Raw genomic sequence first — 26,835 nt, 5'->3', positions numbered from 1 at the left:
CCTCCCTTCCCCACAGGTGTGACAACCAAAAATGTCTCCAAACATTAATAAATGTCCTTCTGGGAGGAAAATGACCCCTGGTTGAGAACCACTGACAATCCAATGCTTGGATCATAACCAAAAATTTTAAATTATGAATAAGGGTAATTTGGGTTTTTAAAGTTGGAAAGAATTGCAATTGAAGACAGACAAGGGGAAGTGGATCCACTCACAAAATTAAATGAGCCAAAAATACTGAACCACAAAAAAAACCCTCCTCTTCAAAATTAGTGGTTTGTTCTAATGAGATCTCACTGTAAAACTGCAGCTTAAACTTAGAGAAAACCACTTCCTTCCACTACCACCACCACACACACACACACACACCGAGCTCTTGCCATCTTTATTCTCCTGGTCATGAATTGGAATTGCCCATTGACTCCTGTGTCAAAGAGCTTCCCTCCAAGTTCAGTGATCACCACACTTGCTGCTCTTTCTGGATCTCTTCACACTGATCTGTATAGTCTACCAGCTTCTACCACATGTTCTCTGATTTTGATTTTTAAAACATAATTTTCATAAATTTTGTCTCATATATATTCATAAATTTAATCTCATATATATTCTCTTGGGATCTAAATCCAAATATATATATATATATATATATATATATATATATATGTAAAATCTTCAAATCCAAATATATAATATATACATATACACACACATATATATATCCCCAAATCTAAATCTCCTATTACTAACCTCATTTTATTCACTGAAAAATATTATTGAGTGCCTTCTCTGTGCCAGGCACTGTACGAGAAGTATACCCTGGGATACATCAGTGGAGGAAAAAAACCCACAAAAGACCAAGGTAAAAGGCACTGGCGGGGGGGGGGGGGGGGGGCGGTAGGGAAGAGGGTGCGATTGGTTCATTCTTCATCCAGACCTTTTCTATTAGAAAACCAGGTGATTTGGAAACTTCACTACTTCACTTCTCCATCTTCCTCACAGGTGAAATGTTAAAATTCTGACTATCCCATCTGACGTGGACTTTGACCACTTTCTCCTACATCCTCACATTTATCCTTTCCTCTGGAACTCTCCATCCAGTTGACCTCTACCAAGAAGCCTTTTTGCAAGGCCAAAGGAAATAAATGTGTTCCACAGCACATTAAAAGTATGTCTTTGGTTGGGATTTACACATGCCAACTTAAGTACGAAATAAACTTAAGTTTATTTATAAATGGGGCCAGAAAGAATGCAAAATACTCAAATAATAGTTAGTTACTGATAGTTACTATTTTACTCTGTAATAAACTTAAACTCCTAAACACCTTTAGATTTACCTCAAAAGTTCTGAGTTTGGGGGTAATTTCTTCAAGCAAATGCAGATCTTTGGAAACCTTGACCTTTAGTCTGTTCCACTTTCCTTGAACATCATCAAATTCTTGCTTATACAGTTCTTCTACATCTGGAGAAACATTTTTCTCCAAAGCCTTTGTTTCTTCTGCAAGTTTATGCAGTATAGGTTTTTGATTCTCTAGGATTTCATCAACGGCCTGGAAAACAGTTTTCAAGATTAAAAATACACACTGTAATTTGTCTGTGCAGATGTAATAATACTGGCTATAAACAGTCAGTCACTTTTTTAAAAGAATTTGATCAAAAAAGAATTGTGAAAAACTCATGAAAAAAGAGTAAGTGTAATCAAAAAAGTCACAGCTACATGAGTTGTGTGTCGTTTAGACACAATGTATCCTCTGCACTAAAAACCAGCAGAAAAACAGGCCCAGTGAGGGCCCAGTGTGCTGGGCTCCATGGTGGATCTGTTGCATCTGATGAAATAGTGCAGAGGCACATATCTTAAATGACCAGGGAAGCATTTTCATTCAATACAGTAAAAGAACAACACAATCGATTGTCTTCATTTCATTAAAGATACTTTATATGGTTGAGAATTTTAAGCTAGTCACAACAGAAGGAGAAAAGATGCTTTTATTCTATTAAAAATATTTAATAACTATCTTTTAGCTGAGGTCCTACATTATAGTGATTAACCTTCAAATTATAAGAAATATAAGAAATGTTTGACTAATTTTGACCAAAACTGATATATTTTTTAAATAGCTGAAAAAATATTTCAAAATATGTGATATGAGATATTAGAAATGAGCCTAAACTTCTTAGGTCTACAGGTCTTAGGACCTATAATATATACTACCTTTTCTTCCTGCAGGGCCTTCTCCACCTTTACAAGATCATTCAAGACATTCAAAGACATCTGGGCCTTATTTTCGGAATCATTTAGCAGATCTGTCAGCGTTTTCAATGTTTCCAAATACACACGTCCAGGTCGGCTCTTCAGTTCTGTTTTTTGAAAAATACTTACTTTGAGAAAATAATGGCAGGAAACTAATATTGTTATACATACTGTTTATCTTCCTATTTAATACGTGAATTCTAATACATAAGAAGTTAAACTCTGTAATTAAGATTAAAAAGGGTCTCTGTTAGAGACACAATAAATCACTGCATTGGCATTTCTGAGAGTCATATAGTGACTTCATTCCTGCGGATGTTGATGTTTGAAATATTAAGTAACCCACCATCATTTTTCTTCATTTCATCATGATGAAATGACTCTCTGCAGATGGTACTACAATGTTCCTTTTGTCTCATATAATCTCCTTTTCCCCAGCAGCTACACAAAGAATAAAAGGAGACAAAGATCCCCTCAACCAGTCTTCCTCTAAGTTCAGGCGTGCAGACAAACTGCTGCCCACAGAGGGGTGGACGTTACGCTGAACACCACAGCCAGGTCGCACAGGTACCCTGAGAAATAACGGCTGCACGAGGCAGCTGGAGTGATGTCTACTTCAGCCACTGATGTCAAATTTACAGACAAGCAACACTTGTGTGGAGAGGAAGCCAGCTCATTTGAAGCACAAAGAGGTGAAACCAAGTAGCAGCAAAAGTCACAACAGCCAAAGGGTGGAAACAACCCAAATGCCCATCTACAAATGAATGAACAAACAAAATATGGTGTATACATACAATGGAATACTACTCAGCCTTAAAAAGGAAGGAAATTCTGACACATGCAACCCACACAAAAGAACTTTGAGGATAAGTGAAAAAAGCCAGTCACAAAAAAACAAAAAATGTATGATCCCACTTAGGTGAGGTATACAGACTAGTCAAACTCATAGAAACAGAAAGTAGAATGGTGGTTGCCAGGGGCTGGAGGGAGGAAGGAATGAAGAGCTGCTGTTTAACGGGTACAGAGTTTCGGTTTTACAAGACAAAAAAGTTCTGGGGATGGGTTGTACAACGATATGAATATATTTTCCACTACTGAACTCTACACTTTAAAATGGTTAAAATGGTAAATTTTATGTATATTTTACCACAATTAAAAACAAAAAAAAATAAATAAATTTACCAATTGTTTTAAAGTTAAGAAACTGAACATTTAAACTGCCTTGTCAAAAATGAAAGCATATTTTGTAACAGCAAATTGAAAAGGAGGTACTCTCAAACGCTTCACAGTCTAAGTTAACTGAATTCAATAAACAAAGAGTATGGTGGCCAAATGCCTTTCCAGAAGAAAGGAAACATGATACATTTGCTTACCATGCACATACAGAGTCTTACAAGTCATTACATAACCTACGATTGCTGCAAGGAGGGGTATGGTTAAGTGTGTAGCTGTTTAGCATGTACTCCCCATAATGTTACATAATACAGCACAATTCCTGACTGAAAAGCCAAGGAGAAAAAAATATGATATATGAGGGATGAGCTTTCAAAACCTTTAAAAGTTAACTTTCCCAAACCAGGCTTATCCCAGAAGTAAAAACTCTTGAAAATTTTTCAGACTTTGAAAGAGGAACACGATTTCTTTGAAAAGAGGAGATGGCATTGCTAAAACTTTAACCATTTTGAGCAAACAGAAGCAAGTGATCATTCTTTTTAGGCCTGCTAGTAATGATTATCAGCTGGCCTCCTTCAGTGAAAAGGAGAAACAACACCCCTAAAAAAACTCTTTAAAAATCATCATGTCCTATTAACCCAATTTTAACAGCACATGAAAGCTGTCTGCATTTTTACAAACAAGGGTGAATCTAGGAAATAGTCTGAGCGTACTTTAAGAACTGGAACAGGACCAGGCACAGAGGAAAACAGAGTGAGGCTAGTGCAAAACAAGCAAGTGTACTGAAGGTCTAAATATTGGGAGTAATTTTTAAGCTAAGGCAAACTGAGAAAGGAGATGGTGGACTTGTCTAATAAAAAAACGCAACAGAATGGGTCTACCGTTCTCGAGCTGTTGGTGACGCTCCTCTAAATCCTGTTGCACAGCTTGGTAACGGCCCACAAAGCTCTCAAAATCCCGCTGAACAAAATCCGGGGCAGAAGGCTGAGACTTCAGGGCTGAGCAGCTTGCACGCAGCATTTCAATTCTGGGGTGGTGGCTGCGGAGGTCTGTTAATTCTTGCTATGAAGAGAAAATATGACCACATGATTCGCTGAAGATGAACATCCTCACAGAAAGTTAATCAGAGCAGAATTAACCTAAAGTTCACGATACAAGGAGCATCTTCTTTAAATACAGGACTGGACATAGAAATCTTTCACGTTCTGGATGGTTGTGTCTTTACCTGACAGGAATCCTTCAAGCTTGGCAAGGACTGGTGGGGAGATTCTGAAAAGGGCGTGTGTTTTCCCCACTCCTCTTTTGTCTTTATGGTCTTTTCAAGCTCATCAAGGTGCTTAAAAAAAGCATTTATATCTTCCTGTAGCTGAATCTTTCTTGCTCGATCTTCCAAATGCTGGGATATATTCTTCCATTCTGATAATATCTTCTCCAGAACGTTTTTTATTTCTTCAGTAGGAAGACCTTCTACGCAGACGTGAAAAATAAGCAGACACTTCATAAATCATTACAAAACTTGTTTTGGATTTGTTACAAACATTCTAACCTATTCAAAATAATGAGGCAACGTCATACATAATGATCACTCCCCTAAGTCCCTTTTAACACAACAACATTGTAATGATGCACTTAAAAATAACTATGTTTAATTCCTTGATAAAAACGGGAGAGGGGGCGCTTAAAATAGCAGGTCAGGAGGGCGATGGCCAACACAAAAAGCACATCAGTCGAGTGTCAGCCACTGCCTTTTCTACAGAACGTGTGTCTCCATCCTTGGCAACCTACTGTTCTACTAGTTTCCAGTCTGAGCACGAGAAATAAAATGAACTGTCTGGACTTGTCTGGGGCTCTGACGTCAGAAGGTAGACCCTCTGTCATCAAGAAAAACAGCTTGGCTAGAAAAAGGAGGAGGCAGCTTGAGACTTGTGATCAAACCACAGGTCACAGGAATTGCAAAACGAATGGCTGGAACTCCTAGTGCTGGGAGCAATCTGGTGAGTGCAGGAATACTACACCAGTAGCCAGGCCCAAGAAGAATCAGCAAGCCTACTGGGAATGCTACACACAGACCAGTAAATGCCAAAAGATCAATGCAGTGCTAAGATTATCTACTTTAGAAACACATCAGGAAACAAAATGCCATTATGTTTATTACTGTCATCTCATAATTTTGTCTCATATTTTTGAGAGGCAGAGAATGTTCATAGAAATAAGTTACATATAATAATAGGTTTTATCATAGTCCTCCTCTTAATATAAAATACCATTGAATCATTGAAAATTACTATGAAAAGGTATGGGAAATCTACAAAGGAATCGACGTCCTGAGGAAAGTATGCACGTTGAAAAAATGGGTTTAACATCTTTATTATTAGAGCAGAAGCAATAAAACTTTGTAAATATATGTAATCAAAATCCAGGGTAACGAGAGCTCTAAAGGGAAAAAAAAGGCATGTAAAACAAAAGGTCACTTAGGATCCACAGATGATGCAAATTTTGAAAATTTCTGTAACACACCGTATCCACTGAAAATTAGAAATGCAAACGTGACATTACATAATCTGAATATATCACCCATGTCAATTGCTGAAGTAAACTGTCCACCATCACACAAGTAATAGAATATTACACCTAGACAAAACATTCACACCACAGTCCAAGTTCAATTATCCCTGTTAATGGAGGTCATAAACTAACTAAATTACCACTTTCCTTTTTTTTTTTTAATTAACTAATTTATTTATTTTTGGCTGCGTTGGGTCTTTGTTGCTGCGCATGGGCTTTCTCTAGTTGTGGCTGGCGGGGGCTACTCTTTGTTGCAGTGCGCAGGCTTCTCATTGCGGTGGCTTCTCTTGTTGCACAGCACGGGCTCTAGACACGTGGGCTTCAGTAGCTGTGGCACGCAGGCTCAGTAGTTGTGGTGCACGGGCTCTAGAGCACAGGCTCAGTAGTTGCGGCACCCGGGCTTAGTTGCTCCGCAGCATGTGGGATCTTCCCGGACCAGGGCTCGAACCCGTGTCCCCTGCATTGGCAGGCAGATTCTTAACCACTGCACCACCAGGGAAGTCCTAAATTACCACTTTTCTGACAATCTGAGCAATGGAGATCTAGGCTGTGCGCCTGCCAGGTCATCTCTATTTTAAGTGGGCAAAGGAATAGTATCAGCCACTTCATTTACATGTCAGGACAATTTATGGTTAACAAGAAAGAAAATTAAGCTGGCAAATAAAGTTTTGAGATGGAAAATTATCACCACTAATCCAGAAAATCGGTAAGAGGTACTCATTTTAGGTACTAGGGAAGCTGAAGAAACTTCTTCCATAGTTTTTTTTAATTCACTGACAATATTTCAGTATCCATTTACCCTTTCAAACCAATTCTCAAAATTTAAATCTCCCTCCTCTAAGCTTGATATAGTTTGGACCAGTGTCAAGTAATAAATAAAGCACAATTTACATCTTAAAAAAGGAAAACTGTATATGGTCTTTTAAAATAATTGTTTTATTCCCAGAGATCCAAAGTTGTAGCTTTTTCTGTTTCTACAGGACATCCAACTCTTAGATGACTAATCAAAAGCCAAAATCAATATCCCATCCTTTTATTAATTTTCTAGAAGGGATAACGTATAATATATTCCTGTCACTCTCACTTGACTTTAGCTTTTCAATCTATCACTATTAAAATCAAGGGAAATGTTTACAAAACATAGGATCATCATCAAATTCCATAGGCTTATATGTTGATATACTGGGAATTCTTTTTGGAGGGAGGTGGTAAAAGAAAATTTTACTTCGGCAGCATTGGGGAAATGTATTACATTAAGGTAAATTCATTGAGATTATTTGAATTTTTTTTTTTTTTTTTTTTTTTGCGGTACGTGGGCCTCTCGCTGTTGTGGCCTCTCCCGTTGCGGAGCACAGGCTCCGGACGCGCAGGCTCAGCGGCCATGGCTCACGGGCCCAGCCACTCTACGGCATGTGGGATCTTCCCGGACAGGGGCACAAACCCGTGTCCCCTGCATCGGCAGGTGGACTCTCAACCACTGCGCCACCAGGGAAGCCCGATAAGGTGTTATTTATATTTGAAATTTTTACCTGCATTAAAGAACTTTTTTTCCCCCACAGACCCAGTGGCTCAGGGGAATGTAAAGATTAATATTTTTGCCAAGCAGTTTTACATATGATTCTTTTTCTCGCCTTGCTTTGAAAGGCTTTTCTTATAAACCCTATTCCTTACTCCAACAATAAGTGCTTTGGAGGTCTGCTGAAACTCTCCTTGACAAAAGCCACAGACACCCACGGCAGAATTAGGAATATTAGTTTGACGAGAATCTTCTAAAATGTAGCTTTTAATCTTTATATTTTTTGACTTTTTATTATAGAAAATGGAAATATATACAAATAAATAGAACAGTAGAATGAACGCCCTGTACCAATTACCCAGCTTCAGTAATTAATGACATTCTACCATTCTTGAATTATCTATATACCCCTACTCACTCCTCACCCATTTAATCATTATTATTATTTTCACATTTCTTAAAGTAAAATTTACTTACATTGAAATACATGAACTGTGCTGTTCTGAGAAACCTACACACACTTATCAATACATAGAATATTTCCACCTCTCCAGAAAGTTTCCTAGAGTCCCTAATGGATCAATCACCCTCCTCCAACCCAGAAAACCACATTTTAAAAAAACCTTGGATTATTTTTCCCTCTGCCTTTTGAAAAATATGTTGATTTATTTTGTATATATACTGAGGTCATACATACACGAAAGTATGTATATGCCCAGTATATGTTCATTTATTTAGAAATTATGGAAATGTACCATTGTCATAGATCAATGTACCACTGTCATAGATCATTTGTATAGCTTAATTTCTTCCTTCCTTCCTCCCTCTCTCCCTCCCACCCTTTCTTCCCTTCCTCCTTCTTTCCTTCCAAACAGAATAGTATTTTCATTCAAACTCCATCCTAGCTAGGTGTCTTACTACTGGGTGTGGACACCCCATTTGGAGATTACTTTTTCAAGTATTTATTTGAAGGGACCTAGAGACAGAGCGAGAATATGATTTCCCTTGAGATACTTCAATAATTACAATAAATTGTGTGTTAAATTTATGTTAGTTACAATCATAGATTCTTCACTTCTACATCGACACTGTAGCTTGGAAACCAGACTTTATCTGGGTGATGTGCGGTAATTTCATGAGTCTATGAACTGAATTAAATTCATGTCTGTGTCAGCTTTTAGTGGGTGTGGCAGAATCAGAGTGCAGAGATTCATTTATTTAAAAAAATCTGTTATTAAAAATTTTTAGGATGGGGTGGGAAGCTTAGAATTTGGGACACTGGTCTGAATAGGGTCTGTATGTTCAGTTTAATCTTCTCATTTTTGGGGAGTGTCTGCCTTTTGTTAATGAGAGTAAAAGTGGTTTTTAACATTTCCCACTGTCATTCCACTTTATCCATGATTCTAATTTTACAGTACTGTATTTTACTTCTCTACATGTGGTTAGCAGTAATCCTACTGCTGCTTTAAAACCAGAAATGTTGAACCGAAATGAAAGCACAACTGGGTGATTCTCCCGGCCTTTCCTTCTCTTCAATACATTTGAAATAAATCCTAGGCCATGGATAATTAATGTAGAAGAAGTTTCTCTACAGAGTGTAATTTGCCCAGAGTCTGCTTATGTAAGGATGCAGATATATGATTCAGTTCAGTTAGAAAAGCACATCAAATTCTTCAGTAAAACAGATGTTTGAATAATTACATCACTGGTTTTCTCAAACTAGTTTCATCAAAAACTTCCAGCACAGTGAAGTCTGGTAGGACCTTTCTACCTAATGCATGTGAATTAAGTTCTGTGACTTCTCTTGTAGCACAGAAATGTTTATAAAAAATGAAATTATCTGTTTTCATTTGACTTTCACGACTGCTGTACCAAACCTGGTTTCCTTGGTTTAGCTTATTTTGTTCCTAAAGATCATCAACTACTATAACAGAGTAATGGGTCACTTGGATGATGTAGTTTTAAGAATTGACTCCCACATGTCTGGCAAAGTATTGATATAAAAAAAAAAAATCAAGGTTCTCACCTTTTCCCATTTGCTCCAAAAGGATTTGTCCGGTTTGGTTTAATTCATCGAGTCTGGAACTTCTTTCCATCTGTTCCTTTTCTAATCCCTGAAAATAAAGTCCCAATATAAGAATAGTACAGACTTTCTTCTCAATATAGTATTAATGCTTACTGAAGTTTTTATATTTAATGTCCCTCCCACACTCTCTTAGGTGGGAGTTACAGTCAAAGTTTACCTAAGAAAATACCAAGATAAAGCTATGCCATTTCAAGCTACCCTCCAGAACGCTAGAGATGATTAAATTTCAAAAGGTAAATTCAAACAAACAATATAAAATTTTGGTTTCCTTAAAAATGCTCTACATCAAAACAAAAATCTTTAAAAGTCTTTACTGAATTTGTTACAATACCTCCCCTGTTTTATGTTTCGGTTTTTTGGCCGCAAGGCATGTGGGATCTTAGCTCCCCGACCAGGGATCAAACCCACACCTTCTGCATTGGAAGGCGAAGTCCTAACCACTGGACTGCCAGGGAAGTCCCTGGTTTCTTTTATAAGAGAAAAAATTTTACACTACATACATGAGTTCCTATCAGGAGGAGGTAATTAAAATTAGTATTTTAGATCCAGAATATTTATTCACATACATGGCCTCAGTATACTCCACACCATAAAAATAACAGTTTGACTGAAATGAACTGAATGCACTATGAAGACAGAGATCACGAAACAAAAATAAATTAATTAATACGAAAGACAGAAATAATTTAAGCCCAATATCATTTGTTGGTGTTACACTAAGCATAGGGTCTAACACAAACTTCAACTACCAGCATAATTCATACATAAATTTTTAACAATAACAATATGCTTTAGGACCCAAAGCAAAGTATTTTATCCTTTATATTCAAAGAATGGCTCTTAATTTTAATATTTATGTCTCTAAGATTTTATATTCTCAATGTCCCTATATCTGAGAGACAGGGGAAGACAAGATCTTCCAGAATTAGTTAGAAAGGGCTGAGCAAAACCATGGACACACATACACACACATGTGTTGTATACACAGTCACTATTTGAAATTTCTGCATTTGATAATTATCTAGCCACTCAAATAGTGTCCAAAATAGCACAATCAAAGCATCCAGGCAACCCATATTACTTCAACCAGACAACCTAGAGAAGAATCCCACTTCTAGGGTCTACAAATGTAAGCACTATCAAATAAATTTAACTCTCCTATTTTGATCCACACAAACCTTAATGTGACCAAGTAAAACAACCATTTTTATAGTCAAAGATCAAGAAAGAACAAGAGGTTCTACGACACACCACTAATCTTTGTTAAACTAACTATCAATGTAAAAAGTCACTGTCAAACTGGAGAAAAATTATTACCTGCTTTATACAAACTGATTTTTGGCTACTTTTTTTATGATGGTGGTCGATTAGACTAGGGATTCTCCACCCAGGTATTGCATCAGTTGGAACAAGTTATTCTTTCACTAAAATAAAATTAAGTTGATACTTCCCAAATTTGCAAGAAAAATTAGCGATTAAAGCAATGGTTAAATTTTCTTTGTTGTACATTTTTCTCAGATCTTTGGCATCTACTACTTCTTGTCTAAAACAACAAAATAAACGAACTTATAAATAAAGGTAAAACACAGGAACTGCCAATCATGCCTTACATAAACATACACAATTGTTACTTTTATCCCCTCAAATATTATAGTAACAATTTCTGGAAGTAAAATTGTTCCTAGATCACAGGATGGAATTTAATTTATCAGTGTTTTGTGGGACTTGTTCCATAAAGATCACTGTAGCTTCCAAATTCTCTGCCACTTTACTGTCTTTGAGAATTGGGTTATTGAATGATCATTAATATCATCTACCAGTCTTTCAGAAGCATATGAAATGATGGAACATAGTCCTCATGCCTGGCTCTCTTGATCCCCTGTGCAGGGGGCTCTGATAACAGTGCTTCCACATTCCCCCTGTCCACAGTCATCATGGTCTCCTTCCATAAGCCAAGAACTTTATAGAGTGCTGAAAATACAGGTTTCAAGGGAAAATCGTCCACACTTTCTAAGCAGTGGCAGCAGGCATATAAACAAATAATGACATAAATGCAATAAGGGCTTTCACAGAGGTATGGCCAAAGCAATATGGAATCTGCCTAATGAGGCTAAAGGAGGCTTTCTGAAGTAGGAGGCATTTCAGCCACACAGCAAAGGCTTAATAAAGGGCTATTCGGAGCCCGGAAAGCCACACATGGGGAAGGCAGGATATTGAGAAAAGCGTAGGAGTCAGGAGTGCTGGAGCTCTGACGAGTGAATGAGAGGGCTGAGTTTCTGCTTAGAGGTAAGGAAGAGAGCTGTCTGGAAGTGCCTTGTAAGGGCACTGTGGCCTTTACATTTTATCCCCACAGCAATGGCAAGTCATTAATTAATTGCAAGCGCTGGAGCTGTATAATCAAATTTATATCTTAGAACTCATCAAGAGTGAGATGATATTATTAGTAACAATAACATTAAATAATAACAGTAATTTCATAAATGTGTGTTTTAATGAGAATTATTTTAATAGTTCACTGTTAAGTAAAATGTTGGCTGATGGTTTGAACTGGACATCTTAAAGCTATGTTAAGAAGATGTACTACTATTGAGATGATTATCTTTTAAAATTTATTTGATTTGAATTTAAACCTACTAATGCTGTATATTAATAGATTTTCTAATTTTAGACTATTTGTGGATTCCTATAAAAAACATACTGTTTGGTTATAAGTAAACGATTGCCTTTTCCTATATTATTGAGTTCTAGTTGCTAGCATTTTAAGTTTAAAACAATATCCTTTTTAAATGACATGTAAAAAGGGAAGGTAAATAGTGGCAAATGCTGCAAAGAAAGGAAGTCTGATGAGAATAGAAATCTGTCCTTTGGATTTTGAAAGCAGTCGTCAATGGTGACCCCTAAATGAGAACAGTTACAGTGGAATGATAAGGCAAACATCAGTCTCAGCTTCTCACCCAAACATTCAAAGTCGGCCAGGGTCTGGTCCTAAACCACCTCTCCAGCCTTAACTCTCTACTGCTTTTACACATACGCCTAGCACAAAGCAAAACGAATTATTTGTTCCAAGAATCACAACACGCTTGCCCCCCTCTGAGCCTCTGCTCATGGGCGCCACCTGCCTGGTGTGCCCTTCTGACCAGCTCCAAGCCCCCTCCTTCAGTGTCACTTTGCCTTCTGGACTTCACCAGTGTACAGAGACAGCTGCAAGCCTGGCCTCCTCTCAATTCCCTCAGTACCTACCACTTTCTAACTCACATCACTGATATCTACACATACGTCTTATTTTTAAACATTCTCCAAACTCTTTATAAACGCCATTGCTGATGTAGATGGTGATACGGACTTGCTCTAGGTGCCTAAATAATTCATGCAAGGATGTACAGAGACTTAATGAACCCCAAAGACATAAATCACTGCAATCTCCTGTTGCAATTTACAGTAACACACATGCGGTACAAAGTAGCAGAGCTACAATCCCATACATTTTATAGTGTTTATTTGTTTTAAATACGTCTCTCCTCTAAAAAGAATGTTTATAGAAGAAATCTTGGGATTTGAAACAGTTTCTTGCATTCGGAAGGCAAAACATTTTCAGCATACACACATGTACTATTAGGTACCAGATTAAGATAGATCTAATGAAGCTAAAATTAGTAATGACAACTGGATCACCTTAGCAAGTGTCCCTTCCTGCACATCTCAATTAACCGGTTAAGGAAGGAGGAAAAAAAACTTCTCCTCGACGGACGACGGGAAGATGGCGGAAGGGTAAGATGCGGAGATCACCTTCCTCCCCACAGATACACCAGAAATACATCTACACGTGTAACAACTCCTACAGAACACCGACTGAACGCTGGCAGAAGACCTCAGACCACCCAAAAGGCAAGAAACCCCCCACGTACCTGGGTAGGGCAAAAGAAAAATAGAAAGAACAGCGACAAAAGGATAGGGACGGTACCTGCACCAGTGGGAGGGAGCTGTGAAGGAGGGAAGGCTTCCACACATTGGGAAGCCCCTTCGCGGGCGGAGACTGCGGGTGGCGGAGGGGGGGAGCTTCAGAGCCGCGGAGGAGAGCGCAGCAACAGGGGTGCGGAGGTCAAAGCGGAGAGCAAAGCGGAGAGATACCAGCACAGAGGATCAGTGCCGACCGGCACTCACCAGCCCAAGAGGCTTGTCTGCTAACCCGCCGGGGCGGGCGGGGCTGGGAGCTGAGGCTTGGGCTTCGGTCGAAGCGCAGGGAGAGGACTGGGGTTGGCGGCGTGAACACAGCCTGCAGGGGGTTAGTGCACCACGGCTGGCCAGAAGGGAATCAGGGGAAAAGTCTGGACCCGCCGAAAAGGCAAGAGGCTTTTTCTTCCCTCTTTTTTTCCTGGTGCGCAAGGAGAGGGGATTAAGAGCGCCGCTTAAAGGAGCTCCAGAGACGGGCGCGAACCGCGGCTAAAAGCGCGAACCCCAGAGACGGGCATGAGATGCTAAGGCTGCTGCTGCCGCCACCAAGAAGCCTGTGTGCGAGCACAGGTCACTATCCACACCGCCCCTCCTGGTAGGCTGTGCAGCCCGCCACTGCCAGGGTCCCGGGATCTAGGGACAACTTCCCCGGGAGAACGCACGGCGCGCCTCAGGCTGGTGCAACGTCATGCTGGCCTCTGCCGCCGCAGGCCCGCCCCGCATCCGTGCCCCTCCCTCCACCACCCCCCCCCCCCCCGGCCTGAGTGAGCCACAGCCCCCGAAGCAGCGATTCCTTTAACCCCGTCCTGTCTGAGCGAAGAACAGACGCCTTTGGCAGAGGCTCGGCCAAATCCAAAGCTGAGCCCGGGGAGCTGTGAGAACAAAGAAGAGAAAGGAAATCCCTCCCAGCAGCCTCAGAAGCAGCGGATTAAAGCTCTACAATCAACTTGATGTACCTGTATTTGTGGAATACATGAAAACACAACGAATTATCCCAAACTGAGGAAGTAGACTTTGGAGAGCAAGGTTTATGATTTTTTTCCCCTTTTCCTCTTTTTGTGAGTGTGTATGTGTATGCTTCTGTGTGAGATTTTGTCCGTATAGCTTTGCTTCCACCATTTGTCCTAGGGTTCTATCCGTCCGTTTTTTTTGTTGGTTTTTTCTTTTTAAAAAAAAATTTTTTTCTTTATAATTATTTTTTATTTTAATAACTATTTTATTTTATCTTACTTTATTTTATCTTCTTTCCTTCTTTCTTTCTTTCCTTCCTTCCCTCCTTCCTTCCTTCCTCCCTCCCTCCCTCCCACCCTCCCTCCATTCGTTCTTTCTTTCTTTCTTTCCTACTTCTTCTCCCTTTTATTCTGAGCTGTGTGGATGAAAGGCTCTTGGTGCTACAGCCAGGAGTCAATGCTGTGCCTCTGAGGTGGGAGAGCCAACTTCAGGACACTGGTCCACAAGAGACCTCCCAGCTCCACATAATATCAAACAGCAAAAATCTCCCAGAGATCTCCATCTCAACACCAGCACCCAGCTTCACTCAACGACCAGCAAGCTACATGGCTGGACATCCTATGCCAAACAACTAGCAATACAGGAACACAACCCCACCCATTAGCAGAGAGGCTACCTAAAATCATACTAAGTCCACAGATACCCAAAAACACACCACGAGACGTGGACCTACCCACCAGAAAGACAAGATCCAGCCTCATCCACCAGAACACAGGCACTAGTTGCCTCCACCAGGAAGCCTACACAACCCACTGAAACAACTTCAGCCACTGGGGACAGACACCAAAAACAATGGGAACTACGAACCTGCAGCCTGCAAAAAGGAGACCCCAAAAACAGTAAGATAAGCAAAATGAGAAGACAGAAAAACACACAGCAGATGAAGGAGCAAGATAAAAACCCACCAGACCTAACAAATGAAGAGGAAATAGGCAGTCTACCTGAAAAAGAATTCAGAATAATGAGAGTAAAGATGATCCAAAATCTTGGAAATAGAATAGACAAAATGCAAGAAACATTTAACAAGGACCTAGAAGAACTAAAGATGAAACAAGCAACGATGAACAACACAATAAATGAAATTAAAAATACTCCAGATGGGATCAATGGCAGAATAACTGAGGGAGAAGAACGGATAAGTGACCTGGAAGATAAAATAGTGGAAATAACTACTGCAGAGCAGAGTAAAGAAAAAAGAATGAAAAGAACTGAGGACAGTCTCAGAGACCTCTGGGACAACATTAAATGCACCAACATTCGAATTATACGGGTTCCAGAAGAGGAAGAGAAAAAGAAAGGGACTGAGAAAATATTTGAAGAGATTATAGTTGAAAACTTCCCTAATATGGGAAAGGAGATAGTCAATCAAGTCCAGGAAGCACAGAGAGTCCCATATAGGATAAATCCAAGGAGAAATACGCCAAAACACATATTAATCAAACTGTCAAAAATGAAATACAAAGAAAACATATTAAAAGCAGCAAGGGAAAAACAACAAATAACACACAAGGGAATCCCCATTAGGTTAACAGCTGATCTTTCAGCACAAACTCTGCAAGCCAGAAGGGACTGGCAAGACATATTTAAAGTGATGAAGGAGAAGAACCTGCAACCAAGATTACTCTACCCAGCAAGAATCTCATTCAGATTTGACAGAGAAATTAAAACCTTTACAGACAAGCAAAAGCTGAGACAGTTCAGCACCACCAAACCAGCTTTACATCAATGCTAAAGGAACTTCTCTAGGCAAGAAACACAAGAGAAGGAAAGGCCTACAATAACGAACCCAAAACAATTAAGAAAATGGGAATAGGAACATACATATCGATAATTACCTTAAATGTAAATGGACTAAGTGCTCCCACCAAAAGACACAGATTGGCTGAATGGATACAAAAAAAAGACCCATATATACGCTGTCTACAAGAGACCCACTTCGGACCTAGAGACACATACAGACTGAAAGTGAGGGGATGGAAAAGGATATTCCATGCAAATGAAAACCAAAAGAAAGCTGGAGTACCAATTCTCATATCAGACAAAATAGACTTTAAAATAAAGACTATTAGAAGAGACAAAGAAGGACACTACATAATGATCAAGGGATCGATCCAAGAAGAAAATATAACAATTGTAAATATTTATGCACCCAACATAGGAGCACCTCAATACATAAGGCAAATACTAACAGCCATAAAAGGGGAAATCGACAGTAACACAATCATAGTAGGGGACTTTAACACCCCACTTTCACCAATGGACAGATCATACAAAATGAAAATAAATAAGGAAACACAAGCTTTAAATGATACATTAAACAAGATGGACTTAATTGATATTTAGGACATTCCATCCAAAAACAACAGAATACACATTTTTCTCAAGTGCTGATGGAACATTCTCCAGGATAGATCATATCTTGGGTCACAAATCAAGCCTTGGTAAATTTAAGAAAATTGAAATTGTATCAAGTATCTTTTCCGACCACAACGCTATGAGACTAGATATCAATTACAGGAAAAGAGCTGTAAAAAATACAAACACATGGAGGCTAAACAATACACTGCTTAATAACGAAGTGATCACTGAAGAAATAAAAGAGGAAATTAAAAAATACCTAGAAACAAATGACAATGGAGACACGATGACCCAAAACCAATGGGATGCAGAAAAAGCAGTTCTAAGAGGGAAGTTTATAGCAATACAATCCTACCTTAAGAAACAGGAAACATCTCGAATAAACAACCTAACCTTGCACTAAAGCAATTAGAGAAAGAAGAACAAAAAAACCCCAAAGTTAGCAGAAGGAAAGAAATCATAAAAATCAGATCAGAAATAAATGAAAAAGAAATGAAGGAAATGATAGCAAAGATCAATAAAACTAAAACCTGGTTCTTTGAGAAGATAAACAAAATTGATAAACCATTAGCCAGACTCATCAAGAAAAAAAGGGAGAAGACTCAAATCAATAGAATTAGAAATGAAAAAGGAGAAGTAACAACTGACACTGCAGAAATACAAAAGATCATGAGAGATTACTACAAGCAACTCTATGCCAATAAAATAGACAACCTGGAAGAAATGGACAAATTCTTAGAAATGGACAACATGCCAAGACTGAATCAGGAAGAAATGGAAAATATGAACAGACCAATCACAAGCACTGAAATTGAAACTGTGATTAAAAATCTTTCAACAAACAAAAGCCCAGGACCAGATGGCTTCACAGGCGACTTCTATCAAACATTTAGAGAAGAGCTAACACCTATCCTTCTCAAACTCTTCTAAAATATAGCAGAGGGAGGAACACTCCCAAACTCATTCTACGAGGCCACCATCACCTTGATACCAAAACCAGACAAGGATGTCACAAAGAAAGAAAACTACAGGCCAATATCACTGATGAACATAGATGCAAAAATCCTCAACAAAATACTAGCAAACAGAATCCAACAGCACATTAAAAGGATCATACAAATAATCAAGTGGGGTTTATTCCAGGAATGCAAGGATTCTTTAATATATGCAAATCAATCAATGTGATAAACCATATTAACAAATTGAAGGAGAAAAACCATATGATCATCTCAATAGATGCAGAGAAAGCTTTTGACAAAATTCAACACCCATTTATGATAAAAACCCTGCAGAAAGTAGGCACAGAGGGAACTTTCCTCAACATAATAAAGGCCATATATGACAAACCCACAGCCAACGTCGTCCTCAATGGTGAAAAACCGAAAGCATTTCCACTAAGATCCAGAACAAGACAACGTTGCCCACTCTCACCACTCTTATTCAACATAGTTTTGGAAGTTTTAGCCACAGCAATCAGAGAAGAAAAGGAAATAAAAGGAATCCAAATCGGAAAAGAAGAAGTAAAGCTGTCACTGTTTGCAGATGACATGATACTATACATAGAGAATCCTAAAAATGCTACCAGAAAACTACTAGAGCTAATCAATGAATTTAGTAAAGTAGCAGGATACAAAATTAATGCACAGAAATCTCTGGCATTCCTACACACTAATGATGAAACATCTGAAAGTGAAATCAAGAAAACACTCCCATTTACCATTGCAAAAAAAAGAATAAAATACCTAGGAATAAACCTACCTAAGGAGACAAAAGACCTGTATGCAGAAAATTATAAGACACTGATGAAAGAAATTAAAGATGATACAAACAGATGGAGAGGTATACCATGTTCTTGTATTGGAAGAATCAACATTACTAAAATGACTCTACTACCCAAAGCAATCTACAGATTCAATGCAATCCCTATCAAACAACTACTGGCATTTTTCACAGAACTAGAACAAAAAATTTCACAATTTGTATGGAAACACAAAAGACCCCGAATAGCCAAAGCAATCTTGAGAACGAAAAATGGAGCTGGAGGAATCAGGCTCCCTGACTTCAGACTATACTACAAAGCTACAGTAATCAAGACAGTATGGTACTGGCACAAAAACAGAAATATAGATCAATGCAACAGGATAGAAAGCCCAGAGATAAACCCATGCACATATGGTCACCATATCTTTGATAAAGGAGGCAGGAATGTACAATGGAGAAAGGACAGCCTCTTCAGTAAGTGGTGCTGGGAAAACTGGACAGGTACATGTAAAAGTATGAGATTAGATCACTCCCTAACACCACACACAAAAATAAGCTCAAAATGGATTAAAGACCTAAATGTAAGGCCAGAAACTATCAAACTCTTAGAGGAAAACATAGGCAGAACACTCTACGACATAAATCACAGCAAGATACTTTTTGACCCACCTCCTAGAGAAATGGAAATAAGAACAAAAACAAATGGGACCTAATGAAACTTCAAAGCTTTTGGACAGCAAAGGAAACCATAAACAAGACCAAAAGACAACCCTCAGAATGAGAGAAAATATTTGCAAATGAAGCAACTGACAAAGGATTAATCTCCAAAATTTATAAGCAGTTCACACAGCTCAATAACAAAAAAACAAACAACCCAATCCAAAAATGGGCAGAAGACCTAAATAGACATTTCTCCAAAGAAGATATACAGACTGCCAACAAACACATGAAAGAATGCTCAACATCACTAATCATTAGAGAAATTCAAATCAAAACTACAATGAGATACCATCTCACACCAGTCAGAATGGTCATCATCAAAAAATCTGGAAACAATAAATGCTGGAGAGGGTGTGGAGAAAAGGGAACACTCTTGCACTGCTGGTGGGAATGTGAATTGGTACAGCCACTATGGAGAACAGTATGGAGGTTCCTTAAAAAACTACAAATAGAACAACCATATGACCCAGCAATCCCACTACTGGGCATATACCCTGAGAAAACCATCATTCAAAAAGAGTCATGTACCAAAATGTTCATTGCAGCTCTATTTACAATAGCCTGGAGATGGAAGCAACCTAAGTGCCCATCATCGGATGAATGGATAAAGAAGATGTGGCACATATGTACAATGGAATAATACTCAGCCATCAAAAGAAAGGAAATTGAGCTATTTGTAATGAGGTGGATGGACCTAGAGTCTGTCATATAGAGTGAAGTAAGTCAGAAAGAGAAAGACAAATACTGTATGCTAACACATATATATGGAATTTAAGAATAGAAAAATGTCATGAAGAACCTAGGGGTAAGACAGCAATATAGACACAGACCTACTAGAGAATGGACTTGAGGATATGGCGAGGGGGAAGGGTAAGCTGTGACAAAGTGAGAGAGTGGCATGGACATATATACACTACCAAACATAAAATAGATAGCTAGTGGGAAGCAGCCGCATAGCACAGGGAGATCAGCTCGGTGCTTTGTGACCACCCAGAGGGGTGGGATAGGGAGGGTGGGAGGGAGGGCGACGCAAGAGGGAAGAGATATGGGAACATATGTATATGTATGACTGATTCACTTTGTTATAAAGCAGAAACTAACACACCATTGTAAAGCAATTATACTCCAATAAAGATGTAAAAAAAAAAAAAAGATTTAAGCTACAAGGATATATTGGACAGCAGAGGGAAGTATAGCCATTATTGTATAACAACTTTAAATAGAGTATAATCTATAAAAATATTGAATCACGATGCTGTACACCTGTAACTAATAAAATATTGTATATCAACTATCCTTCAAATTAAAAAAACAAAAACAAAACTCCTCCTCCACACAGGGATCTGATGCCAGCCAGCTTGCATAGATTCAAAATGTACTACGGGCTTTCCTGGTGGCGTAGTGGTTGAGAGTCCGCCTGCCGATGCATGAGACACGGGTTAATGCGCCGGTCCAAGAAGATCCCACATGCCGCAGAGCAGCTAGGCCCGTGAGCCATGGCCACTGAGCCTGCGTGTCTGGAGCCTGTGCTCCGCAACGGGAGAGGCCACAACGGTGAGAGGCCCGTGTACCGCAAAAAAAAAACCAAAACAGAAAAATAACAAAATGTACTACAGCATTCTAAAAGGTATCTTACGGCTACATTTTGGAAGACTTTGGATCCCATCACATCTTTATGCCAACAGCAAATCCATCCTGATGAAATATTTTATTCACTGCAATATTTTTGTTTTATGTTTTACCTTCAACTTCTTTTTCATTTCTGATGTTTCTTGCATCTTCTTATACTCTTTTATCTCTGTGGCCTGAATGGCAGTCTTTGATTTCAAGATCCAGTTCAACAGCTCAGCACTTATAGCATCAAACCTGATTGGAAATTCAGATGTTACCAAATGTCAGTCATTTTCTTCTACTGTTTCACTTGGCTCAAGAAAGAGGTATGTGTTTTTAAGCACTCATCAAAAATAAAGGCAACCGAGAAATACAGTAACTATACAAAATAAGATCATACATTTACAGTTAAAAGTATGAAAAACAGGAACAAAATCATAGTGTCAATGAATAAAGAAAATAATTAAATAAAAATTTTAAACATTATAAGACACCACTTATACTTTCGTAAACCCTTTGTAGATCATGAAAAACAGATTTGGTTAGATAACAGCAGAAAAGAACAAGTACAGACATTCCTAAGTTAATGCCTTGTTTAATTCAACATGTAGTTACTGAGTCTCCTATATGCCAGGCACTGGACTGGGCTCTTAATATGAAGGTAAACCAACACAATCCCAGGAATTCACAGGATGCCTCCTAAGCCAATGGGGAGGGAATGGCTTCCTGGGGAACAACAGCATTGTGCCCGGGAGTTTTCCGCATAAAAGGAGAACAAAGAAAGGGAGGAACACACTTTGCACACTATAAGTAGTTAGGTGTGGCTGGAATAGCAAGCACTAGTCGCGGGGGGGGGGGGGGGGGGGGGGGGGGACGGGACAATTGACAGTGTGGCAGGGAGCCACAGGGACCAGTGACTGGAAAGCCCTGCAGGATAGATTAAGGAGTTGGACCTTACCCAAAAGACAGCTGAGAGCCAGTGAGGGGCTTAAAGCATGGGACGGACATGATTATATTTACCCTTTTGTGTTCACTGAGGAGAAAGAATAAAGAGAGGCAAGTCCAGAGAACAGGCTGTGGTAGTATTGGAAGCCGAACCAAATGACAGTGGAAAGGAGAAAAGGGGACAGACTTTAGAGGTGCTGAGAAAGTCGGTCAAAACCAGTGAGGAGGAACAAGAAGAGGAACAGTCAGTGGTTGCTGGCCATATGCCAGGCCCTTCTCTAAATGGTTTATGTGCATTATTAAGTCAAGGAAGCCTCACGACGACCCTGTGAGTATACACTGTTATTATCCTTTCTAGTGATGCAGGAATTGAGCTCGCAGAGGTTTCAAATAACTACTCCAGGCAGCAAAGCTAACAAAAGGTAGAGCTGGGATTCAAGCTGAGGAGTCTGTCCTCTTATCCAGGGCTTTGCCCCAGGGTTTCTCAAAGCAAGATCTGGGTATTTTCAGAGACTTTCAGGTAAGCACAGGTTGTCCTTGCTGATTCTTTTGGGAAACTTGGCTCAAAGTGTTTCTAGTGAATTATGAATATTTGTCTTCGCATCAAGATAAATTTTCTGGTACTTTGAATGGGATGTTGTGACACTCCAGGTAAATAACCAGGGGTCACAGTATCACTCCAACAATGGTACACGCCTCCTGTCATCTTAAGAGCCGGTTTCTATTTAATCTTTCAGAGAAGAGGAGTAGAAACCAAAGATCGTATGTTTTAAATGACCTTTTGGAGACTTACTCCACCTCTGCCCTCAACATGAGAAGGCGCAATGTGAACGCCTTAGAGGCCCAGTGATCTCAGCTCATGTTAACAGAAATGTACCCAGATTATACGAAATGACTGTCCCTGTGGTGACTGAAAAAACAAACCAAAAAAAAACCAGCCACTAGCAGCACCAGGAGAAGAGAAGGGGAAATAAACCATCATTTTTGAGGCATGTATTATAAGCTGTGCTAAGCAGTTATTCAAGGTTCACATCTGCTCGGACAGCCCATTTTAAGACAAGCTAATAGTGGTTTCTCCATCAGACTAAAAACATTAAAGGATCTGGAAACCATGTCACATTAGGATGCTTAAGAATACTTAGACTTTAGGACAATGTAAATTAGAATATGAAACCTATCCTTAAATTCTGAAGAGGTACCATATTGAAGGGGGGTGATGTAGCTCTATAGCACTCCAAGATGCAAAACTAGCACACATGAATAGACTTAGAGGGGCCAACTTCGGGCAAAATTTCTAATAATGAAACTTCACTGCCATCTATTATAATGAACTGGATGTACTCAAGCCTCCATTTGTCCAGGAATGAACTGAAGGCATTTCTGCATCAATCAAATCATGGATGAAAGACTGTGGAATTCACAACTAGTTGCCCACCCAAGAGACACCTCCCTCCCCACACTTCTTCCTTGCTGCCCCAGTACCCCAGAACACAACCATAGAGACTGAAAAGGCAGGACAGTGTCAACCTCCCAGGAACCCAGGGTGTGGGCAAGTGACTGAGTCCTGGCCACTGAGACCAGGGTGCGGGAGTTAGCTGATATCTTCCAGGAAAGGTTTTTCTCCAAATAAGGAAAAACTGCTCTACCTGCCTATAAAGCAGGTTATACAAGGATGTTATGCCCAGTGCTACAGCAGCATCTTGGGACCATGAGAAAACAAGGGAAAAGCCAACATGCTGAAAAGGGCAGAGACAAGGTGCCAGGATGCTGACCCACACCATCCCATTAAAACTGCCCCACCTCCGGACTTCTTGTAACATGAGATAATCAGTGACCTCATCGTTTAAGTCACTTTGGGTACAGTATTCTGTTTCTTGCAGCAGAATTCACCCTATATAACATGGTCGTGTTTAAGATCTTATAGTTATGCACTGTGATATTGTAATTTATAGTAAGAAATGTATACTTGGTCTTTGTCCCTATTTCTGGCATAGTGTTCCCCAAACCCTTGGAATTTCCAGTGATGAGAGCAACAAAGGTGTCCTTTGTTATGTTAGTGAGATGACTTTGGGATCCCACCTAAAAAGGTGGGTTGGTTGTCAGGAGACCCAACCCTGTGATTAGAGGGTTGGAACTTTCGGTCTCACCCCCCTGACTTCAGGGGAGAGGAGAGGGGATGGAGGTTGAATCAATCACCAAAGGTCAATGATTTAATCAATCATGACTATGTAACGAAGCCTCCCTAAAAACCCAAAAGGATGGGGTCCAGAGAGCTTCGGGTTGGTGAACACATGGATATTCAGAGAGAGTGGGGCACCTGGAGAGGGCACGGGAGCTCTGCACCCTTTCCCTATGACTTGCCCTGTGCATCTCTTCAGTCTGGCTGTTCCTGGGTGGCATTCCTTTTATAATAAACAGATAATCTATTAAGTAAAATGCTTCTCTGAGTTCTATAAGCTGCTCTAGCAAATTAACTGAACCAGAGGAGGTGGTGTTAGAAACCTCTGAATTATAACCAGTTGGTCAGAATATAGGTAACAACCTGGATTTGCGACTAGCGTCTCAAGTCCAAGGAGGAGGCCGTGGAAACCTCCAACCTGTAGCCAGTAGGTAAGAAACAGGGAAGAGAAGGGGAATTTCATGCCTTGTTTAATTCAACATGTAACCTGGTAACCTGGACTTGTAAGTGGCATCTGGTCTGGGGCAGGGGAGGAGGAAGAGAAAGCAGTCTTGTAGGACTAAACCTGTGAGTCAGAATTGGTACCAGAACCTATTTATGCGCCCTAGTCTTTTACAACCTTCCCAGCTTCCAATGCACAGTCAGCACTGGAGAGACACCCTGCCAGATACACTGACAGAATATAAACACTCAGGAAATGAAAGGTCTATGATGATATCAACATCAGAAGCATCTCCCTCATCTGCTACCTTGGCTCCAGAAGTAAAAGTTCCACAGCCGCTGCTTGCAACTCAGAGGTCCAGTGGTCCTGCAAGGAGATGCTCTTAGGAGGCAGGAACACAGCCTTATTATCAAAATGAAGGTCATCAGATAAAATTACAATCCTGCTTTGTCTAACAAAAGCTAAACTGCGGAAATCATATCATTTTTATTCAGGCAAAAATAACAGCCCATTTACCCAAGCACTGGGATTCTACTGTCAAAGGGCAAGAATGATAGCACTACTCAAGGGCTGCTCTGAGACTACCTGCTCCAGTGCCTGTGAGGAACAGTACCTCGCCCACAGGAGAGCTCTACAGAGGATCTGACACTAGTAAAAGTTCACTATACACCAGCCATGGTTATTCCTCCTGTAAGGATCCTGCATTTCTTTTGAGTCAGAAATGAAAAGATATTTTACCAAAGATGGATTTTAAAGCAAAACACGAAGAATCTATTAATAAATATGACAAAGGAATTAACAAAGAAAGAAGACATGAAAAAAGAAAAGAAGGGGGAAAAGGAAGAAAAGGAGACTAAAAATGAATTACTTCCCTGAAGTATGTTTTTTTAAAGGTGAGAAGAGAAGGAGAGTCACAAAGAATAAGGAGATGGATCTAAAGCAAAACTGTAGGAACTGTGATAGAGAAAGAAAGAATAAATGAGGGATCATGGACAATCATATCCACCCAAGATAACTGATGGGAAAGGAAGAAGGGTTCTGTCACACAGTTCTCCCAATTGAACCCAAGATAAATAAAATCATCCAGATGATTTAGATGCTTAGCAGTGTAAAGTGAAATACTCAGAAGACTCAGAGGTAGTGAGTGGTTCGGTAGTTGAATTTCCATTACAATAATTATGTCTAAATTTGCATATGATTAGTGATCAGTACAAAATAAGTTCTGAGTACAAAATACATTATGTGCGGGATTGGGTTTGGAAAATAGTCTCTATCTGTTCTCACCTTTTCTTAGTTTCCAGATCCACAGGGATCTGTCTCTTCTTTGGGGGAGGAGGAGGAGGCAGCTCTTGCTTAGACCTTTTTGTAGTTACTTGTTCTCTTAGGCGAACCGTCTCCAAAAGATCCTTCTGAGGAATCTGGGACATTCCCAGCTTTGCGACAGCCTGAGTCACCTGAAATAAAAATCATCCAGTTTTAATGTTTTATAACAGCTTTATTGGGATATAATTCACATGCCATAAAATTCTCCCCTTGGAAATGTACGGTCCAATGGTTATTAATATATTCAGAGTTGTGCAACCATGCCCACTTTCTAATTCCAGAATAGTTTTATCATTTCAAAACGAAACCCTAAAGTCTCTGTCACAATTACTCAACTCTGTTATTGTGACAGGAAAAAAGCCGTAGACGATATGTATTGATAAATTAATGGGCATGACTCTGTTCCAATAAAACTTTATTCACAAATACAAGGAGCTGATTAGATTTAGTCCACAAGACCTGTAGTTTGCACACCCCTGCTCCAGACCTCAGGAACGACTACTTATCAATAACGTACAGCAATGTATTCAAATGTATATACTGATCTTGTATCCTGCAAGCTTGTTGCATGTTTATCAGTCTAGTGTGTGTGTGTGTGTGTGTGTGTGTGTATGGATTCCTTAGGATTTTCTATATAAAAGGTTATATCATGTGAGTACAGAGATAGTTTTATTTTTTTCCAATTCACATGAGTTTTATTTCTTTTTAATGCCTAATCATCCTGTCTAGAAACTCTAGTACAAGGACATCTTTGTCCTGTTCCTTGCATGAGGGAGAAAGTATTCAGTCTTTCATCACTGAGTGCGATGTTGGTCTTTGGTTTTTATGTAGAAGCTCTTTATTAGGTTGAGAAAGCTCCCATCTATTTCCAGTTTGGTGTGTGTTTTTACCATAAAAGGGTGTTGAATTCTGTCAAATGCCTTTTTTATATTTAGATGATCACATGTTT

General features: G+C 39.5%; 1 protein-coding gene across 14 annotated transcripts in view; it reads right to left on the bottom strand.

Annotated features, from left to right (window-relative positions):
* Positions 1-26,835, bottom strand: part of UTRN (utrophin) — a gene marked incomplete at its 5' end in the record, with an annotated part of 496,387 nt that overhangs the window by 334,224 nt on the left and 135,328 nt on the right. For all 14 annotated transcript variants that reach the window (XM_079938689.1, XM_079938693.1, XM_079938692.1 and 11 more), the window contains 7 exons: positions 1,332-1,544; positions 2,207-2,352; positions 4,300-4,480; positions 4,644-4,885; positions 9,526-9,613; positions 21,129-21,252; positions 25,848-26,017. In XM_079938689.1, the coding sequence (XP_079794815.1) occupies positions 1,332-1,544; positions 2,207-2,352; positions 4,300-4,480; positions 4,644-4,885; positions 9,526-9,613; positions 21,129-21,252; positions 25,848-26,017 (1,164 nt within the window). The remainder of the gene's footprint in view (positions 1-1,331; positions 1,545-2,206; positions 2,353-4,299; positions 4,481-4,643; positions 4,886-9,525; positions 9,614-21,128; positions 21,253-25,847; positions 26,018-26,835) is intronic.

The sequence above is a fragment of the Stenella coeruleoalba genome (genome assembly GCF_951394435.1).
Source record: "Stenella coeruleoalba genome assembly, chromosome: 12".
In the NCBI taxonomy this organism is placed as follows: Eukaryota; Metazoa; Chordata; class Mammalia; order Artiodactyla; family Delphinidae; genus Stenella; species Stenella coeruleoalba.
Note: the sequence above shows the minus strand (reverse complement) of the source record. Positions and strands in the feature narration are given on the sequence as shown.